This window comes from Morone saxatilis, unplaced genomic scaffold, assembly GCF_004916995.1.
Source record: "Morone saxatilis isolate NCDOM2014 unplaced genomic scaffold, NCSU_SB_2.0 Contig8, whole genome shotgun sequence".
NCBI lineage: Eukaryota > Metazoa > Chordata > Actinopteri > Moronidae > Morone > Morone saxatilis.
The window spans coordinates 19,556,959-19,578,410 of NW_023340257.1; the positions used below are offsets into that span (position 1 = coordinate 19,556,959).

General features: G+C 39.7%; 1 protein-coding gene across 1 annotated transcript in view; it reads right to left on the reverse strand.

Moving 5' to 3' along the window:
- pitpnm3 (PITPNM family member 3) overlaps nucleotides 1–21,452 on the reverse strand; it is an 85,185-nt gene that overhangs the window by 23,774 nt on the left and 39,959 nt on the right. The window contains 5 exon segments of the mRNA XM_035680722.1: nucleotides 732–919; nucleotides 1,687–1,809; nucleotides 3,722–3,911; nucleotides 15,022–15,242; nucleotides 15,416–15,486. Of these exon segments, the coding sequence (XP_035536615.1) occupies nucleotides 732–919; nucleotides 1,687–1,809; nucleotides 3,722–3,911; nucleotides 15,022–15,242; nucleotides 15,416–15,486 (793 nt within the window).

Genomic DNA, 21,452 nt, shown 5'->3' on the forward strand with positions numbered 1-21,452 from the left:
ACTCAAAGACACTTTACATAAAGACAACATAAAAGCAGCAAAACAACATAAAATTGTAAAACACTAAAAACACATTGGACTTAGCTAAACATTAAAAGCAATTTTAAAAAGGTGAGTTTTTGTCATTGATTTGAATGCTGGAAGGTCGGTGCAGTCACGGATTTGTTTGTAGACGTGTGTGATGCATATGCATTAATGTGGATTCAAATGTTTGTATGGGTAAGTGTATGAATAAAATATGAAAAACTGAAGTCACTTCACACTAAAGTCATGCACGGTCCTTTTATTCTTTAAAGAGAATAAATTCTTTCTTCTCACTGACATCTGTCAACGCTTTTTCTTACTAATAGTATAATGAGTGTGCATGATTATTATTATAGGTTATTATAATAGGTTATGCTAGTATATAACCACTATGATAGAAAAATGTCCAGGTTTTCCTAGAGACAATTGTGCTATTTTGAAGTATTAGAGGTTATTTTAGGCTCAAAACCTTGGATTAGGGCAGATCAAGGTTATAGATTATAAAACATATGCTCTTAACACAGTGTGTGTAGTACTTTTATATCATGATATTGATATATATATGATGATATAAAATATTTTCATAATCAATTGAGAAATGAAGTAAATGGAATTTGAATTGAACTGAATTAAAAAAAGAGAGAGCAATGTCAATGATGCCAAATTGTATATAAAAATCCAGAATTTGTTCATGCGTACTTCCCCACCTGGAGAAAAAGCTGCGCTGGCCCGTAGACGAGGTGTCTCCATCGTACGAGTCGCTCTGCTTACGGCTGAGTGGCGGCCCGGCCTGGCTGTGGCCTTCGTTAGGGGCGGAGATATCAATGTTGCTCTTACTCAGCCTCTTGCTAGAACTCAGACCTGGGCTGGACTCCCCGAGCAGGCCCGAGTTATCCTGAGAGGAAACAGGAGAATGTGAAACTTATTGTCAAGCGTCATACATTCATGCAGCAATGGATGCACCAGGGAATCACACATAATCAGGTGGAAGTTGATGCATTTTCCCAGGTGAACCGTTAAATGTGGGAGGGAAAAGCTGTGCCTGTGCGAGAGTGGATTTGAATGGAAGAAGAGAAGGAGGGAATAACTGACAAGAAAGTGGGGATCATGTAACGATTAGTAAGGGGAAAAGGCCCTTAAATCACAAGCTGCTTCAGTAGTGCAATCCAGTACAAATATTATAATGAACTCAGAAACAAAAAATCCCCATCACATCACCCACTGAATACTCATGATCCACACATACAAAATTAAACTCCACAGTGACATTTATTTACGGCTTTTATGTATGAGACTTTCAAAAAACACAGCGCCAAGGACATTGCCTCTGGTGTACAGTGACATTTCTAAAAGCTGTGTCGTGCAGAAAAACTGACGGGAAATAGACATATCAGAGGTGAATTCTGTGTACGAGAGTCTCTGTTTACTAGAGAGGACAGGGAGTTGTGCCAAGGACATTGCCACCGATGTTCATGTGCACGCTTGTTGTAATTAACTCCACTGATGAAAAACAAGGTATAACACAGGCATGTAATCTTGATCATTTGCAGTGATCTCTTCATTGTTTGTCACCAGTAAAAATATTCTTTGACCAGCTGTGAAGAGTGTCCCAAACCCTGTACAGGTCTGCATATCGTTATCACTGTAATAGTGAGTTCCTACCTTCAGGCTCTCAGTGCTGTTGTTCCTGCTACTGTTGTTGGGGCTGCCAGGCCTCTGGTGGTTGCTGAAGCACAAAGCGTCAAAGCACAGCACACCTCCCACACAGTCGCCCATCAGGCATACCTGCTCAGAAAAAAAGATGTAATTTAGACGCCCTCGGCATATGGTGCACTCAGTCAGTGAAAGCTTTAACAGTAGGACATTTGGAGAGGTGTATGAATGGAATGAAAAAAGTGAGAAATCAACATTTCCCTGGGACAGGAAGGCATGACACTCACTGTGCACCAATCCCATAATATATATAGCTATACATATAACTATAACTACCATAGTATACTGCTTTTAAAAATTAGTGTACAAGGAATCAATGGGCCATTTCCTACTAGCAGGTAATGCAACCTACAATCTCCGACCACTAACTGCTAATAAAACTTCAGAAACAGAGCAAAACTATTTAAAAAAAAAAAATTGTTTTAGTTGTTTTTTTTAACCATTCTGGAGCTGTTTACAGTTCACAATTCATTTTAATGTTTTGCAGCTGTGAGCATCTCCTCCATTTCCTGCGTGCATTCACAAATCAAGCATTTTTTAAATGCTGCGTTCACAACATATCATTCAGACTGTAATTATGAGCGACCAAGTGGGAAACAATGTTCAAGTAGGCAGAGTAAGTATTGGCAATTCCTGGCAGCTATGATATCTCCCACTTGGTGAAATAAGTGATTCAGGCATTTGAAATGGGCATTATAACCATTTTGAATAAAGTGTGAATACTCAAAAGTCAGAATAATGGAAGGTTTTCTCATTCTTCCCGTTCCTCCGGCCTATGTGTGTGTAAAATATTGAGTGAAAGGGAATTTTCCGGGTGCCCGGTTAGCTCAGTCGGTAGAGCTGGCGACCCATGTACGAAGTTGCTGCAGCGGCCCGGGTTTGAATCCGACCTGCGCCTTTGCTGCGTGTCCATCCCCTCTCTCTGCCCCCTTTTCCTGTCTATCTTCGGCTGTCACTATCAATAAAAGCAATAAAAGGCCAAAAAAATAACTATAAATATAAAGTTAATCTTCTTTTTCTTCTTCTTCTGCCAACAGTGGGTGAATTCATCATTAGTATGCAATCTCTATTGCGCATCCTTAAACACACTGTGTTCCCTGTGTCGATCCATATGACTTGTACTGCATCAACAGGCAATAAACAATTAAAAATCTACAGCGTTACAATGAAAGACCCCACAGCTAATTATAATAAAGGCAATTACACAAAACAATCTGTAGAAAAAACGGTGCAGAGCAATGAGGGGACGCGGTTTGAATTTAATCATCTTAATGAGCCAACCAAGTTGTAAAATATAGTGGACCTGCAAAATATTATAGACCAGAATATAAATCGTAGGGTACACAAAGTATAAACCTATGACAACCAATCGACTCACAATAGCAAGAGCCAATCAAGAATATCACATAGTGGTGTAATTTCATTTACTGTAATGCAGTGTTGTGAACTTCCTTTTCACTTTATGTAATGTCTTTTGTTGTTGCTGATTGGCTAATCAGGATTGTATTGACCAGTGGCTGTCAAACATGTGCCATCATTTAAAACGAGCAGCACTGCAGCGAAAAATAAATAAACAACAATCATTTGCTGGACAATACACTTGTTGACTTGACTTATTTATACATTTAGAATAGGTAATATGCAAAGAGAAGTTGTGTTTCAGAGCCCTAACTTAATTCTTTTAAACATAACTCAGTCTTCTCACAGATCATTACCTCACTAGAAAATGCAGCTTGTTACAAAGAGCCTAGTAGTTATGTACAAGAGAGGTAAATGTGGTCTGCTTAAACAATAGAGATCTGCAGCCCTCCCAGGGCTTGAGTTCCCATAGATTAAACAGCCCACTCAAAAGAGATCTTCACTTCCTTTGACAATCATTAACTTCTATTAAAGTGCCTACAGCTCATTATTCAATGATGAAAGACTACAGTGAAGGGGTTCTCCTCTCTCTTCTCCTCTCCAACCAGAAGAAGGCAAGACAGACCTGACCCGTGAATCCCTGCCCGTCCTCTGACTGCAGGAAGCTGTGGTAGACCTGGTTGGCTCGGGCGATCACGGTCGCCACCGCGTCTTGGTAGCGAGGTGAGACAATGGCGAGGAGGGGGAGAGCTGCCAGGGGCAGGTGGTCCACGCTGCTGGACACACAGCTCTCATCGTAGCTGTATGGGTTCAGGCTGGTAGAAGAAGAAGCAAGGTAATATGGATGGAAGGGGAAGAAGGAAGGTACAGTATGAAGAAACAAGACTTGCATTAATCATTTTATGTCTTTACAAAGCCCTTTAGGAGTTTCTCCTTACAACTTTGTAAAATGTCACCAGTTTCTAATCCACAGTAATACCAAAATAAATGAAGGTTATGTTAATTTAATTAAGGTCATGATGTCCAAAATCAAAGATTTTTCAGGTGTTCCTTTTGTGATTCACTTCCCCTTGACTTTCCTACCTTTATTAATGTCTCATCCAATCAGTTCATGATGCACTTTATCTGATTTGAGGCAATGCTACTGTGTGTGTGTGCTTGTATGTGTTTGAGAGTGTGTGTGTACACAAGAAAGATAAGGAGCAGAAGGATGTTTTCTCACGGAATAAGACAAAAGCAAACCTGCACAGATAACAGCGATGAGAGCAGAGTCTTTGTGTCTTCCCTGCTAGGTTTGTGTGTGTGTGTGTGTGTGTTTGTGTGTGTGTATGTCACAGTGACAGTGACAGTGCCAATACGGATCAAGCCAGACACTTCAGGTGACAGCGCGGGGAAACAGTAAAAGATGGCGTTGCCCCTGCACTCTTCCCTTGAACAGCCCTGCCAACCCCGCCACCATCCATCAGGTGCTCTGATTACAGGAAGAAGCAGCAAAGCCACACCAAGGCTGAAATATGTCAGCGACCATGGACACAGAGAAGGGCACAACCTCACAGATTATAAAGGCTGACTGTTTTCATGTAGCACTGACATCATTTATTTTATGATGCTACATGTTGGGAATTGCTCTCCCTTAGATTATAAAATCAATAATAATTTCATCTCTGTTCAGTCTATTCAATACAACATGAAAGGGAATATAACATTCCTAGTTTATAATCACCTGAAAATCAGAATTGTGTGACCTGATTTTATCTACAGATGCCGGGGGCCTTTGGAGGCCGCTACGTTGAACCACCATGTTTCTACAGTAGCCCAGAACTGTCAAATGCAACACTAGCTCTAGATAGGGCTGTTGGTATTTTTCATGTATGTTGTGGCCACCGTAGTACTTGGAAGTGGAGGTTGAAGCGAGGGAGTTGCAATCTGCAACTTAACTGCTAGATGCCACTAAATCCCACACACCAGTCCTTTAAATCAATATTATTCTTCTAATCTAATCTAACTAAGTAAGGATTTCCCAAAACATGGGATATGCTCATGTAGTTCTGCTAATTGGACTGGCATAAACCAAGGAAGCCCACTGTGCCTCTGGGGGTTTGTGAACTGTGTTTAATTAGAGCCAAACATTGTGTTGTCATGGTTACAAAAGAAAAAATGGAGCCTGTGTACCAGAAAAAAAAACTTTCTCCCCACTCTGGTAACAATTGGGACCAGAAAAATTAAAAAAATTAAAGTTAATTAACCAGAATTTGAAGAAATTTGAGAACTTCTTCTAAAAAAAATCATCCAGCTCCATTATCATCACTTTTTTTTTTTCTAATTACAGCCACAATTTTTCATTACCACATGTTTATAGCAGGCATGGACAATTTCTGTTGCAATTACAAAGCACTGTGCTGCAGGCTTTGGGAAACCTGTCGGGAAGAAAAGAGACACTGGATGTCATTGTTTTGCTCCCAGCAACACAGTGTTCACCAGTCAGTCTGTGACATCTGCATTGGATAAAGCCACCTCCACATTACCCGCTGCCTACATCACAACAAATAATGACAGATCTGTGTTGGAAGGCAATTATGTACAGCCACTAGAGTAAACAGATTGAAATATTTAAGTCTATTCTGCTTGCATCTAAAAGCCACATTACAAAATCTAAGCACCCGACTGTTGTTTGTACCTTTGACCCGCTCTGAGCAGGTGGGTGCCGCAAGCAAAAACACCAGTGATACTTGACACTGAAGTTGCACTGTGCCATTGATTGCTGCTGACACGCCCCCTACTGCGCCTCTTCTGCCAGTTGGGTGAAGTCGAGTTCACAGCAAGTCAACAAAATATCAAGCGGGTGCAGGTGAGAAAAAAAACTGTGTGACACCAACGAAAATGCCATCTTGTCGGCCGGAGCTGCAATGTGCCCTGATGTGTCACAAAAACAAACCCTGCACAATCAGCCCTCGGAGGGATAGTGTGCAATTATAAATAGGAAGTAGGAGTAATCTCAAAGTCAGAAGATATTTACCCTGTGCTGTCTGGAGGAATGGGGAATATTGAGCTTAGTTTAGCTCAACATCTGTATTAGTATGTGATAAAACAGGAGCTCCTCTCAAAATTAGATATATGTCTGCCAAATATCTAAAATATATCAGACTGTTCTGATTAAGTTCAAGAATACATTGGAAATTTTTTTGTTTTACCCAGTGGTTTCCAAACTTGCTGTCACACCATGCCACAATTTTGTAGCAATTATTAACAATGATAGGGGGAGAACCAAAACTAATAAAAAAAGGATCCAAGTTGAACTTTAGTGAAATAAAAGTCAGCACAATAGCATCAGCAAACTCTTATTTATTTCCTACATAAATCATATTCATCCAGCTTTGTTCCATTCCATATTTTTCCCCTGGTCATCCACGCCACACCTGCAGTGGCTTTAATCCCCACCACTGGGGCCCGACCCACAGTCTGACAACCACTGGTTTAGTATGTAGTGAAAGATCCAATCCTCTTCCTATTTAGATTCACACTGCGACTTCATATAAATAAAAGTATGTGTTTTAGTAAAAGTAGTTCCCTTTTTTATGTATATTTGAAAACATTTAGTGAGCAAAACTGGCTAGATGAGTACAAAATGAAACCATCAGCTCTAACCTCGTCTTCAAAATATCCACAAATAGAGTAAAAAAGAACAGTTTGTCAATTTACTTCTATCTGTATGTAAGATGACACAGTGAAAATCAACTGTGCAACTTGAGCACAGGCAAAATCAAGTTGTACAAACTTAAATTATAATCACACGTTACTGTGATTACGCCTACTGCAATTAATTGTAAGATAATATTGTTTATGTCGGCTTTGCCTTCGTTTTATTGCCTTAATCATATTATAATTGTTATAATTCAATGAGCATGTAAATGTGGGAGGAAACGTAAAAACTATTCATATAAATTGTTGACAGTTTCCCTTATGATTTTACAGTAGAAGCTCAGTGAACGTTTGAGCTGTGTCGTTCCTGTAGCTCCACTCATGGCAGTCTCCCGTCAGACTAGTTGCAATTAACAAGCAGCATTGAGGGGAGTCACATAGCAGGATGTGGCTGTGATGTGTAGCTGCCTGTATAGAGATCACCTAAAGCCTCTTGAAATGCTGTTTGCATCCACGGTGTCAGCTCTGTACTTAGTGAACCCTGCTCTCGAGGGCAGCTCTTTGAGACAGATTCAACGCTTTGAGCCGCTTCCATGCAGATTTGTAAGAAAACAGGAAAAAGGCGAACCTTTGTAATATATTCACTGGAACGGCACTGCACACTGTTATTTGCATAACAACAGTGTCACTCCTTCTGCAGAAGCTGCTGAGTGAAATATTCAGCTCAGACAAATCAAGCGCAGATATGGCAATGTATTGCTCAAAGAGGAAGACTTGCTGTGTCATGATTTAAACCACGATGGTTTGTTTATCAGGTGCCTGTTTATTGAGTTTTGGAACTGAAATGAGAAATCCCAACATCCCAGCTAAGAGCCACTGAGGGTTTTGGTTTCCGAGCTTTCTAGCCACCCGGTCTCGATCTTATTAGAGTCTTGTTAACAACTGCTGCTCGCACACACTCTCAAATCACACAGCAACTTACTCACTGAGAACTCAAAACAAAAAGCTCCAATTAATATTCCAAACATAGCTCTACCTCTGAACAGGGTTCACAAGTCGCAGGACAGGAACAGAGGTTTAACACCTGCTGCACTGCTCAACAAATGTCAGGTGAAACACTCATTATTTGCGTTGCATAATTACTTGATTATGCAAGCACTTGTTAGTATCATTACCACGGAGCAGCTACTGTTTTACATTCAAGAGTGCACATAAATTATTTGTTTGTGTGTGTGTGTGTCAAACTGTTCTCTCGGTTATTTGCTGAGGCAGTTTGAAGGTATAACGTCCTAGAGGGCTGCAGGTTATTCTCATAATCGATGGTCCTAATTAATTTGAGGCGACCATCAACATCTTTGTCTATACAAACATGTGCTTTGGAAAAGGCTGCTCCACCAAATCCCATTTGCATTTAATGGCTATAATTAATCTTAATAACCCTAAGTCATTTCCTCTAAAATGCTAGTGATCAATATACAGTAGTGGTGGCTGTGATACCAGGCATACAGTTTTGCTGTTAGGAACAGAAAGAGCTCTACAGTCTGGATATGAATGCAGATTTAAATCCTTAATTTGGAGAACCTGCTCATCCAAAATGTCATTCAACATGCTACAGGAACGATAAACTTGACATCCATGACAGCACAGAGATGGCAGATAATTAAAATATGCTACTTGGGAGGCTCTTCAAAAGAGGCACATCAACTGAGACCTGAATGGCAGAGGAGCGTGCCTCACGTCGCTATGACGAGCATGCCCCTGTTATTTCAAAATTTGAGTCATTCGCTCATGAGCGGCGGCATTTACCCTGCTCACATCTCTCTGCTCTTATTAGCAAAATGCAAGCGATATTGACTGAGGTCATATGGACGTGTCATCAAAGTGCACTTCTTTGATGACTCACTTACATAACTGAAAAAACGTCAAAAAACCTCATTTGCTGCTTTGTTATGAGCGACACGTGGCTTTAGGGCTGTAAGGTTATCCTTTATCTTTGCTTTATAGAGCTTTACAGTTTAGCGCTTTGCCTTTGATTGCCATGTTAATTTGTCAAGAAGCACTGTCAGACACTCACTCAATGACACCTAAAGTCAGGGTAATTACGGTTTCATTCTATACTGAGAGATGCACAGAAGTCTTCCTCAAGGTTTCATGGCAATGTAACGATGAAGAGATCCATTAACAACAGCAGGGAGAAGATAAGGCCAAGTGATTAAAGAGAGAAATTAAACCTCGAATCAGCCTCATCTCATGCAGCATAACCTTGAGATAGACTGTATTATGCTGCCCCACCACCCTGTTGCCTCTCACCATATAATGTCAAGCTGAAAACTCTGAAGTCTGTCAGATTCCTGCTTAATTGTTCTCCCCGTTTCCTAATGGCTGGCTTAGCACTGCACAACATTTGCACAATTAACATGAACAGCAATGGTCCTCTACAGAGTCCTCCTAATTAGGGGGAGGACCCAAAAACTGTAGCGGCACGTACACTGCCGCCAATGGCCAGAATAATGAGTCTCTATCTCCCTGAACTGAGGTCACACACTGTGCATGCGGACAAGTGGACTTCCTCCTTGTCCGCTTTCCCTGATAGAGAACTGATCCTGTACAATGAATCTACTGAGATAGGAATCCATTTTATTTCTCTCTCCTGCTGCTCAGATGAAGTTTTTAATAAAAATGTTTCTTTCTCTTCAAGCTGTGACAGAAGCTTTGTGTTGGCTGCAAGAAGAAATCAATTGGGGAGCCTTTTCACTGTTGCTGTTAATTGGATGGGTGCAATAACACACATTCAGTGCTCTTTTCCAACAGTTTTTTTGTGCGGGGACGTATTTGTGCTACTGTGTATATGGATTTCACGTGTGTGTTGTCTTGACACCCAGCTCCTATCCAGCACTGCCAGGTACGTTCATTAGCAGGCAGAGCAAATAATGAGTGCTCAGAGCACGTCAGCGCACAGCAGGCCTTCAACACACATGGCAACAAGGACAACACAAGCTGACAAACATGTTCATTCTCTATTGGGACACCCTACAGTACATAAGGAATTATCAAGCACTGAGTCAAAAGTGGTGTGTTTATGTGAAAGTTTGTCTTTGAGCCGCTAAGAGATTTTGCCACCTCCACTCCGTGGTGCGATTTTCAGCCAAGCTGTTACCCAGAATGAGAGTAAATTACCCACACAGCAGCAATTCCTTCCCGCGGGGCTGCCTATTTCTCTGATGTTTATGTTGGCGTGCAGATAAATGAGGCTCCGCACACCCACAAGTCCAACACTGTCATTAGAGCAAACACTGTTAACTGACAAAAGTGTAGTTGAATAAGTGTTGTGTTTGTTTCTGTGTGGGTGTGTATGAAAGCCTACTGGCTGCACATATTGTGGGACCTGGAGCTATCTGGGCAAGCTTTGTCTAATTTCACTGGAGAGCTAAAACACTATTGACTTATCACTGTTTTTAAGAGATTTTCAACAGGCTGTTAATGAGCTGAATTTTGGTTCAGCTTTGGCTCGCCATTGTAGATCACAAGAACTAGAACGATACATTGGTTGATATTAGCTTATTGGCGATACATTGCAGATTTATGTGTTGGCCGATAACTAACAAGTAATTTTTTAACTTTAAAATGTTCGGCATAGTGTGTATCAATTCTTTAAAAAGCAAATCTAAGCTCAAGATTGCAAACCCCTTACATTACAGATCAGTAATAAAGAGGCAATAATTGAGTAATACCTTGTAATGTTTCCATGAAATTAAAAATATTGTGTTTCCAGGTATCAATTCAAAAGGGAATGTTTGGCATATAAGGAAGGAATAATTTCCGCATTACAATACCAATTCTGAAGCTGAAAGTAGGCTATATTACTGTGAAATTACAAATTATAAACAAGTTATTACTCCATATTTTCTAATCCAAATATCGCACTGATATAACCATTTTATTATATTATTATTATTATTTTGTTAGCGGTTATATATTGTTATCAAAATATTACTATTACTAAATAGTTTTGCCTCATTGCACTTTATTAACCTTTGTCTTTGGCCCCCAATGTTACATAAATTTCAGTCAAATATTTCCAAGAAATACCAATTAAATACCAAGTGGTTACCTGGATATTCGTTTTTATTATCAAACTATTACCCCGCTGTTACATGTTATAACCGAGCTGTAATATAAGCGTTGCCAAAATTACTATTACTGTTACAAGGAATAAACAACTGATAGTACATAGTTATACAGTACAATTTAATAAGACACTGTTCTTTGAGGGCGCTCTTAAACAAGGAATATATTGGACGAACTAATCCTTCCTTAATAATACATACATCATACATGAATGTTTGATCTTAGTAAAAAGAGCAATTGCAGAAGCCTATCACATGAGGAGGATGCTTCTTGACACACAATATCACAGGTTCACGCCTGTTAACTCTCCAGGAAAGCAGCAACTTTGTCACATTTGCTAACAGATTTTTATTTATTTTATAATCCCCTTTCAACTCTGTTTTCTCCTTCAGCTGAGTTTATTCTTTGGTTGTAGCTTTGTTTATTTCATTTCAAACATTTAATTTATTTTCCCCACTAAAATTACTGGGGTGTCAAGCCGAATGCATTTTGAGGTTATAACCACTAAGGCTAACAACAAATAAAACCTACTGCAGGAAAATAAATCTTAACATAACTATTAGGGACCAAAAAAATAATGTGAAATCGATTTATTATACAATACTAAACCTGTTATTTGGTTTGTGCATTTAAATTGTTTATTTATTTCTCTTTTTATTTAATTATTAATGAATCCTAATAAGACAGTTTTAGTACTGTGTGCCATAGTATTTGTATGTAGTGTAAATGTCTCTTTTCAAGCTAAATTTCAGGCATGCCAGAATATCAATTGTGTATGTGCATGTGTATGTCTACATGCATACAAGCACAGGCAATCGAGTTAACTCAGTTCTGCTCGACTCCCATGGGAAGTTGTTGTTTTTAATATTTTATCCGCAGATGTGGTAAAAGCTGAGCGCACGCCAAGCTGTCGAGCAGCTACAGCACTCAAATCTCTTTACACAGGTCTTGCTTCTAGTCAGTACCTCAGTCCTGCTCGCGTCAATCACAAAACCAGACAGAAGCCTCGACTTAGACTGCCAAACACATTCTCCACAAGTGATTAGTGACAATTCAGACAAAAACATCCTCAGCATATAATTGGAAAGCAGTGAAAACTAAGTGACGCTGTCAAAGATAAGACTGGTGACCACTGGGACATGTGACATTAAATGTGAAATGAAATCATTAGTTACGCCTAAGCAGCTCTCTGCACAGGCAGCAGACAAGACTGAAAAAAGAGCAAGTACATGAAGGCAGACATGTTTTTACCTCCTGTATCTCAAAAATATCTTCCAGTCAAGGACTTCATTACATTACAGAAAATATTGCAAGGAATAAAACTTTTAAAATTGAGACTCTTCACTGAGGTTCTACCATGATATCCACAATAATTAATTTCCACTCTGAAATTGACCACAAATGAAACCTGAAACAAAGTCACAGTAGCTAATTAGACACACAGGTCATACTTTCCTTGCAGGGGCCTCAGGATCAGTGGAAACTGTATAATGTCATTTAGGCATTCATTTTGTCCACCAAGGAGCCGCCTCCAGGACTAAATATTCCACATGGCCACGTGCTTGCAGGGGGCTGAGAAATGTCATCAGCATACTAATTAGCATTGTACTTGTCTGTTTAGGGGTCTTTGGTCAATATATTTTCTCAATTAACCTTCACCACCTTTGCCTCTATGCTAATTCTTACAGACATGCATTCATACAAGGCAAATGTCTTCTTAAACAGTAATGTCCTGTATATCAAACTAGGGATAATGGTTCAATACAAAAAACACAACAGAAAAACAAAGAAATCAAATTAAGGAAAGCTCGGTGGCGCCTTAATACCAGGTTCAACTAAATCAATTGCTATTTTAAACACGAGATTGCAATCGGATGTCAAATAAGCAAAGTGGAAAGAAACCTTGTTGATTGCAATCTGATTGCACTCAACATAATAGGCCTTTTTCACAGCAGACATTTGACTTGTCACAGTAGGACAAGCACAGGTGTCAATAATAACATAATAGCACAATAGCTCCGCTCTGTAGACCTTTTTAACAGCAGCTAATTTTGACATGAAATAGTAGGGTAAACACAGGTGTTACCAATGATACTAATTAAGGTTCCATCCCATTCAGGTCAAACAGAGTCAGGCTGCTGCTGTTGTGCATGTTGGCTCACTGGATGCTGCTACACTACATGGAACTGAACCTTATTTAATAATTGGTAACACTTGTGTTCACCCTACTATTTCATATCAGGCCGCTGTGAAAAATGTATATTCAAGTGTCTTACTGAGTCATGACATTGTGACAGTGAGCAAACATGCACAATACCCGGTAACTGAAGCAGCGAAATAGAACTCAGCTATCATTCATTTATATAATTGCACCCATGATTTTCATCCAGTAACGTGAAAAAAAAAAGCCTATGTACCATACCGTAGTTAGTTCTGGCAGATTCCTGAAAGGTCCTCACTTTAGCTGATTCATTCATGCTTCACAATCACTGGCTCATTTATCAGCTGACTAGTAACTTCCAATCATATCCATGCAGGATATAATCATACGCTCATTCCAATGTCAATGTCTCATTCCAAGCTTTTGGTAGTGTTGATTTGAGCCATTGTTGTTGGATTCTTTGAGAGCTCCCTGGAAGAGCAGAGCCTTTCCACCAAAAATAACTGATTGTAAATGGTGATTTACTGGCTGTGTCTTAACTCCCCCCAAGTTTAACTATGTCAGTAAGCAAGCTGTAGAAGTGGAAGTAGCCACTTCCAGGGTCTTGCAGCTGATAATAGCAACTTAAGTGACACAAATTTTTTTCCTTCTTTTTCTTTACTACTTTAAAGCGTCAGGAAAAAGGAAGTAACAGCAAATGAGTTACCTAGCTAAACAGTTTTAAGGATATTTTATTCCTCTGGCACATTTTGGGATCAGATGCACCCACAAAGTTTGCACATAGCTCAGGAAAAGCATGATAGATGCAATCAGATTAGTGACCTGGCTAAAGGAGACGTATATACAGATGGGTGACAAATTAAAGGAAATAACCATTAGACTATCCATCTTATTCACAGCAGCATGATACCATACCTTGTGTGAATTACAACTTCCAGTTATTCCTTTCATGAACCGCTGATTGTGAGACACATGGTGTACATGTCTTCCTCTTTTCTTGGAGCTCTTTGGGAAGTAAATGATGTGGGAACATAACCTCACATGAGATATGAGCTAATTTTCCTTCTATTAAGAACAAACTGAACTGGATTGCAGTAATAAACTAAGCTACCCTAGTGTGAGATCATTTGTGATTTAAACAAAAGTGTGTTGAACATAAACCAAAAACTGCTTTTAAATACAGGTTGTGTAGCCACGCAAGCTAAATATGCTACTGTACATTATCAGAGGCCACTTCAGGTTAACCACCATTCCTTTGCTAGTTGAAGGTAGATCACATTATCCGCCTTAATGTGTGACAGACTGTGTTACCACATCATTTATTTCCTCCAAAGAAAAGTGAAGACACCTAGTATACCGCTAACTCTCACTGGCGCCAGTTGAGTAAAAGAAATAACCAGATGCCCCAAAGGTATCATGGGGCTACAAATAAAGTGTATGAAGTGTCTTTGTAAGATTTTGGGTCACAACAAGCCTAGAATAGCTTTAATACTCCTTGACATAGATTATTCAACCCTTTATATTATACTAGAGGGATAAACACCATTCTTTCAACAGAAATCCCCTCATTGCTGTTTTAGGGAGCACTGTTTAACATGTTGGCACAAGATTTGCCACAGGTGTTCAACTGGGTAGATGTTTGGTAACGGTGAAGGATTTTTAACTAATCAAACCTTTCAGACACACCTTGTGCCCTTGTCCACTTGTTTTGTCTGTTTTTTCTTTTAATTTGACGCCAGTGGGGCATCCTAGTAGCTCACCAGGCCCACTATCTCTGTCTCCCCCATTTTGTGAATATATCTTTACCAGTCATAATATAATAAAGGCCTAAAAAAAATATATATATATATAATATATGTATATATACATATTTATAATAATACCAGTGTGTATGTGGCTAAATATGTAAACAAAGGTGTATTAAAACACATCTGGACTCTATCCAGATAGGAGACACTTGAAATGAAAGCGTAAATGAGACTGGCAGCTGCACTCACTTGGACACCAGGGAGAAGGCTTCAGCACACACTGCCGGACATGGCACCAGCTTGATCATCACGTGTTCGGCGGCGGCCTGAAAATGCACACGCGTCACTTTCTCCAGCACTGAGGCTAGGGTGGCCACATCACCAGCTTTTGTGCTGGGGTCTCCGCCTGCTGTGTCCAAGATGTTCCCCCCATGCACCACCAACAGCAGCACATGCGTCTTACATTTCCTCTGCAAAAGCAATTGAAAAAGACACACTTAAAGGAGAGACCTCAATGGGAGGGGAAGAAGAGGCAGCATTTTGTGAAAGAAGTGAGGCTACGTGGCAAGACATATAACTGGATACTTCTACTTGCTCTTGGCTGCTGTTGAATTCACTGAAAGACTGTTCATAATGATCCTACCTCTGTGTCCTCCAGTCCCTCAATGCTGCTCTGAGGGGCACAGCGTGGACCGCCCAGCTGGTAGAGACCCTCTGTATTTGATGAGTAAAGGGTAGAAGGAGGAAGTGGCAGGAAGGAAGGAAAGAGGGAAGAATAAAGAGAGAGAAAAAGTGGCAAGAAAGGGTCACTGCAGGAGCCACTTCACTAAGTTGCACCGATAACAGAAGCATAAATGGATATTGATCTGTGAATACTGTCAATATAACTAATGCCTCTTCATCTCTCTTCAGTGGATGGGTCTATGTGCCCTTAGGCTCAAATGGCATAAGTAAGATTCAGAAGTCAATACTGACAGTAAACAGCAGGTGCGCGATTGTTTCTCTGCTGCAGCATCTATAGCCATCACATGTAATTGGATTTTGAAAAACAACAGACTTCTTTACTGGAAACAAAAGATGAAGGGATGGATACATATTTTTTTTTACCAACTGTGATGTCTAGAAGCATCTCTCCCTCTCTCTCTGTGGTGCAGCATATCATGGGAACCTGGCCAAACTCATTACCCTCTCCGGAAGCCTGTGCACGCTGTGTCATCTTATTCCTGAGCTCTCTCCCGTCTCTCTTTCTATTTTCTCTCTCCGGGCTCAAGGCATGGTTTGGTGCTCTGTTCGCTCGCTCGTTGTTTATTTGGCCTTCTCGTCTGGGACCGACTGTCATGGGAGACTCTCAGAGACTCACGCACTGTCATCTCCCTTCTACTCCATTCCCAGCCCACAGCCTGCCTCCGACTGCCTGCTTGTCTAGCTCAACAGCTCAACACACACAAGGGACTCAGCACGCTGAACTATTTTGGTCACAAAGTAACAGGAAATCAATGGAGGGAGTTTTTCTTTTTTCTGAAAGTGGGAGGTAGGGCAGAAAAGTTCCTCCAAAAACCTTGTAAAGCATTAGAGTGAAGCCCGTGCAGGGGAGGGAAAACATTGTGTGATTTGAAAGCAAGCTAAAAATCTCTGCCTTGTTTGATGTAAAGGTAGTTGCACTTATATGTGGGGGCGGATCATAATTGTGTGTTTGAACTAGAGTTTTTGATGCAGGACACAAAGGACATAGAGCTGCATTGATAAGTCGATTAGTCGATGAGCATAAATTAACCGTTTTAGTCATCTTTCAAGCCAAAAATGTTAAATTTTAATTTGTCTGATTTCAGCTTCTCCAAGCTCATGATTTGCTCCTTTTCTCTGTTTTTTATCATAGTAAACTGGATATCTTTGGGGTTTGGACTGATGGTTGGACAATATTGAAGATCTCACCTTGGACTTTAGGAAACTATGATGGACATTGTATTACTTTTTTCTGATATTTTACAGACTAAGCAATTATTCAATTACACACAAAAAAGTCAAATGAATCGATAATGAAATTAATCAAGTAGCTTGTTTGCCTCTCTCCAAAAGAGGAGAAATTAGATCTTTAAAGGTGTAACTGGGTTTGTACAGTGTGCGATTCCCTGAGTACTTGATTACATTTTTCAAGTAACTTGCCCTACACTGGAGTGAAGTCACAAGTGTTAAAGTAAAATTTTCAGTTGTTTTTGTTTTCGTCAAGTCAAGTCTAAACTAAATGAGTCCAAGTCCTAATATTCAGTATTTTAAAATGTCTACAAATACAAGTATGTGACAGTGATTTGAGTTTCCCCACAGTATGAAGTGCACTACATTTGCACTGAAACAACATCTATAAACAAGAATCATTTTAAGTGAGCAGAATGCACTTTAAGTTGAGACCAATCTTCAACAAATTGCAATTTGATCATTTGTACAATAAAATCTCCTGAAAAACTGTGTGTGACTGAAACCCAGACAAATAAAATAATTTTAGGTGGGTTAGAGCGGTGCCTTAAAGCAGGAAGCCGAAATAGGTTTCACAGACTACAATTCCTGTGACTGATTGAGTGAAATATGATTTCTGTGGTCTTGGGGACAGAAAATGTTGCAGCTACAATGTAGTTTGGATTTCTAATCGTCGCAAGAAGCATTACGTTTATGGATCATGACTCAAACTCAGGAATTATGGTAATTAAGAGCAATAAAAACATGCACTATTGTTTTAGCACTGTATACATGAGAAAAGACAGTAATAGTTTATTCCAGCACACACTCATTCAAACACAGTCGATATGACGACGTCTCACATATAGCATTGTGCTAGAAAATATATTGGTTACCAAACAGCTACGTTTAGCAGATTGTACGAGTGAGAGGAAATAGAAGAGCTTCGCACACCTCATCATTTGTGAGAGCAGCACACATGCTGGGCTGCTCCTGAATTCAAAGATAAGTAAGACATTTGTCTGATATTGGAGCAAACTGACAAAATCATCTTTCTGTTGGCATGGCTCAGTGGTATAAACAGGCTTCCTGCAGTTATGAGGCCAATCTTTTTTCCCCTGCAGTAGATTTGTGCTGCTGCAGGGGGATTCTAAAAATCCGTCTGCTTTACTGTTTTCATTTTCTTGTGCTTCCTCTCGGAGTCCTGCCAGTCAATATGTGCTCTGTGAAGCTTAGTGGCATTTAGCAGCTCTCTCACTGCGTTCATTCCCTCACAACAAATGACCTAACCTAGAAAGCACCCTGGAAAGTTGACAGTGCCATAGTTCAGCAGCACCATGGACATTTCCAGTGGCTTAAGGCCCAGTGAGGCACACACTCACAGCAGGTACACACAGTGCATCAGTGCATCTGTTATCCTCCTAGAGTTTGAGACATTACCTAACTTATCAACAGGAGAGAGGAAGAGAAAATTGGCCCTAGAAAGAGGGTTGTGAAGATGAAAGGGCTCTACAAGTCTACTCGAGCTGAATGAGAGAGGATAAAATATTGACGTATTGATCCCTGTTTGGCCCCCTCTCATGTGTCATTCTGTCTGTGTAACTATAATTTAAAATGTCATTTTCCCATAAAACTCAGCTCAAAACTCTCCTTTGTTTCCAACATGCAGAGTTTTTGTTTTCTGCTTATTTCTCCCTGAATCTTCTTCCTCTAAGGTCTCGACCACTTCTATCGCCATCACACATTTATCACCTTCGATTGAGCAGATGGGAGAAAAACAAGAGCAGGAGGATGAGAGTGAGAGGCAAAAGACCGCATTCATCATCAGGAAGATTGGCTTCCAGAATGCAGATTTATATCTTTTCCGGGGAGTATGAAAATGGCTAAATGCCCTCAAAGTTTCCTGCCTGCTGGAGTGTGAATTAACTCATTAGAGAGATTTTGTATCACGGTGAATTATCTGTGTTCCTGGGAAGACGTGCACCGACAACAGCAGCGCTGGCTTCTTCTTACAAATTATTGTTGCCTCTAAATCTTTTGCTCAATTTGACAAGACATGCTACAGTTTCAAGAAACAAAAGAAAGAATTTACAATGCAGGACAAAGCCTTCAAGTACACAGGTGTGGGACAATAAGCTATATAAATGCATAAAGAAATTATTAGTGGAAATCACAGCAACATGCTTATTACGGTATGAAACGTCTCTATTACCTGCTTGACTTATATGTAGCATTTTTTTAGCTCTGTTTTGGTCTCAAACCAATATCCAATATATGGATTATAAGCAGCTGCATGCTCACCTCCACATAGTTGCTAACTTTGTCAATGGTGGGTAGGTAGTGCATACTCAGTTCAATATTGGAAACAACACAGATGAGAGCAGTGAGAGTGAACCAAAAAAGTTGAGTTGCAGGCTGTAAAACCAAAACAATTAGCCGAAAGAGGCTACAACGCTCTATAGAACATGTTTACATGTTCTACAATGTTTATTTACTCCTAAACAACAAAGAAGTGCAGTGACCAAACACCAGATGCCTACAAGTTAGTCTTTTTTTTGCATTTCGCACCCAGCTCAATCAATGATCAATGACTGATTGACAAATGGTCACGACTGGTTGATGGATTAATCTGAAACACTTGATTCATTGTGTTTTTCGCTCCGAAAATCTACCTCTCTCATGCACAAATAAGGAATAATAATAATTCTAGACATCTGGTGAATAAAACTATTACATTTTAGTTTTAGTCCGGTTCAGTGACGACTCAGCCTTTGTACATGGGGCCTCTGCTGTACCAGGTGATCACAGCAGCCATTTTGACATAAAAAAGGTAAACACAGGTGTTACCAGGTTCTGTTCCATTCAGGCGCTGCTGTTGTCTCACTGGAAAGGCTCTGCTACACTAAATGGAACAGACCCTTAATTAATGTAATTGGTAACACCTGTGTTTACTATTTTCATCTCAAAATGGCTGCTGTGAAAGAAGTCTATGGGGAATCTATGGAAGATAAAATAATGAGGGTTTTTATTATTATTTTATTATAACTAAGATGCTGGGGAAATTATTCAGAAAGGTGAGGAAGTCATGTATGAGTTTGCTGTGATTAGAGTGTGTGTGCTGTTAAGTAGCAACAGGTTAGGATGCTCATTTGGAGGAATGCTGTCTCCCAACTGGATGAACAGCCCCCTCTGACCCCTGGCACAGTTCACGCATGCTAACACACTCAGCCATCTGTTCACTGCTGTTGGCATCAGGGTCCGTCGTGTTGTCCTACTGCAAAAAGACCCCAGGAGACGCCACCAGTTCCATTGCAAGACAAACCTGCTGACCCCTCCACACACACATACACACACACACCATAAGGCAATGCAACACATAAACTGACTCAAAGACACATATATATTCTGACACACGCGCACACACAGTCTGTGCTCAACAATCCCAGCTGCTCCCTGTCTATATGCTGCAGCTGCTGTACTACAACAAACACTCCTACACACACTAACACACACATATACAGCAGGCGGAAGTGAGGTAGGAGGCCCTGTCAGTAAATTATCTGATATTCACTATCAGCATCTGTCTGGTTCTGGCCATAAACACTACATCAAACATTTTTTAAACACTTGTCATTCTAGACAAACTATTGTCAATGTACGCTGAAATGTTATTAAAATAATAAACAAAGGTGGTAATAACATCTGTATGAATATATTATTTTATAAAAGAAGGTGGGGAACAAAATGTAAGAATGCAAAGAGGGCAATATTAAGATTTATAGAAGTGCAATCAATGTTGGATACTTGGGCAACTTCATAAAGTACTTATCATTACAAACAAATATGACAAAGTTGTACCGGTTACAAAAAAAAAGGGCCTCAACAACACAAATTGTTGAAAGTTGTTGAAACTCCCTTAAAGGAAATGTTTGACATTTTCAGAAGATTTCTTTCCTATATGGAAAATAACTGTAATATGAAGATACAGAGATGGTTAGTTTAGCTTAGCATGAAGACCGGAAATTAAGAAAAAGCTATCGGAGCTCTGTCCATGGTAACAAGATCCTGCCAGCAGCTCGAAAGCCCACAAATCTTATGTTTAATCCATAAAAGAAAATACAAAGTATAAAAAATCTGGCTAGCTATTTACCCCTGTTTCCAGACTTTATGCTAAGCTAATAAGCGAACTGGCAGCTGACTGCATATTTAGAGTACATACATTAAAGTGGTATATATCTTCTCATCTTACTCTCTGCAAAAAAAGCCAAAAGAGTAAACAGGGAAAACCGTCATATTTAAAAAAACTTTTTCTTGAACTTGAAGTGGTTGAACATGTGGCGTTTGCTTAACTGAACATCTCACCCTGAATTCCAACCCTAAATGTATAATTTATCTATTATATGTACATATACTGTATGTTTGTATGAGAAAGTTGGAAGTGAGTTATACAGCTCACATAATTAGCTGTTTCATCATTACTAATAGGAGAGCAGCAGTACTTGTGTTGTGATCCTATTCACTGATAGGATTTAAGTATTTCATACAATCTTGCATCAAGTATTTATATAGCTGAGCAAAATGTATATGAGAGACATAAAGTATTCACAGCTAAGAAGACATTAAAGAGAGAAAAATCTGTATTGGATTCATATTGGTAAAGGTTTTGGAAAAGGAAAACTGGTGTGTCAAGTCATTCATATTGTCTAATATGCAGTCAGCAGTATAATTAT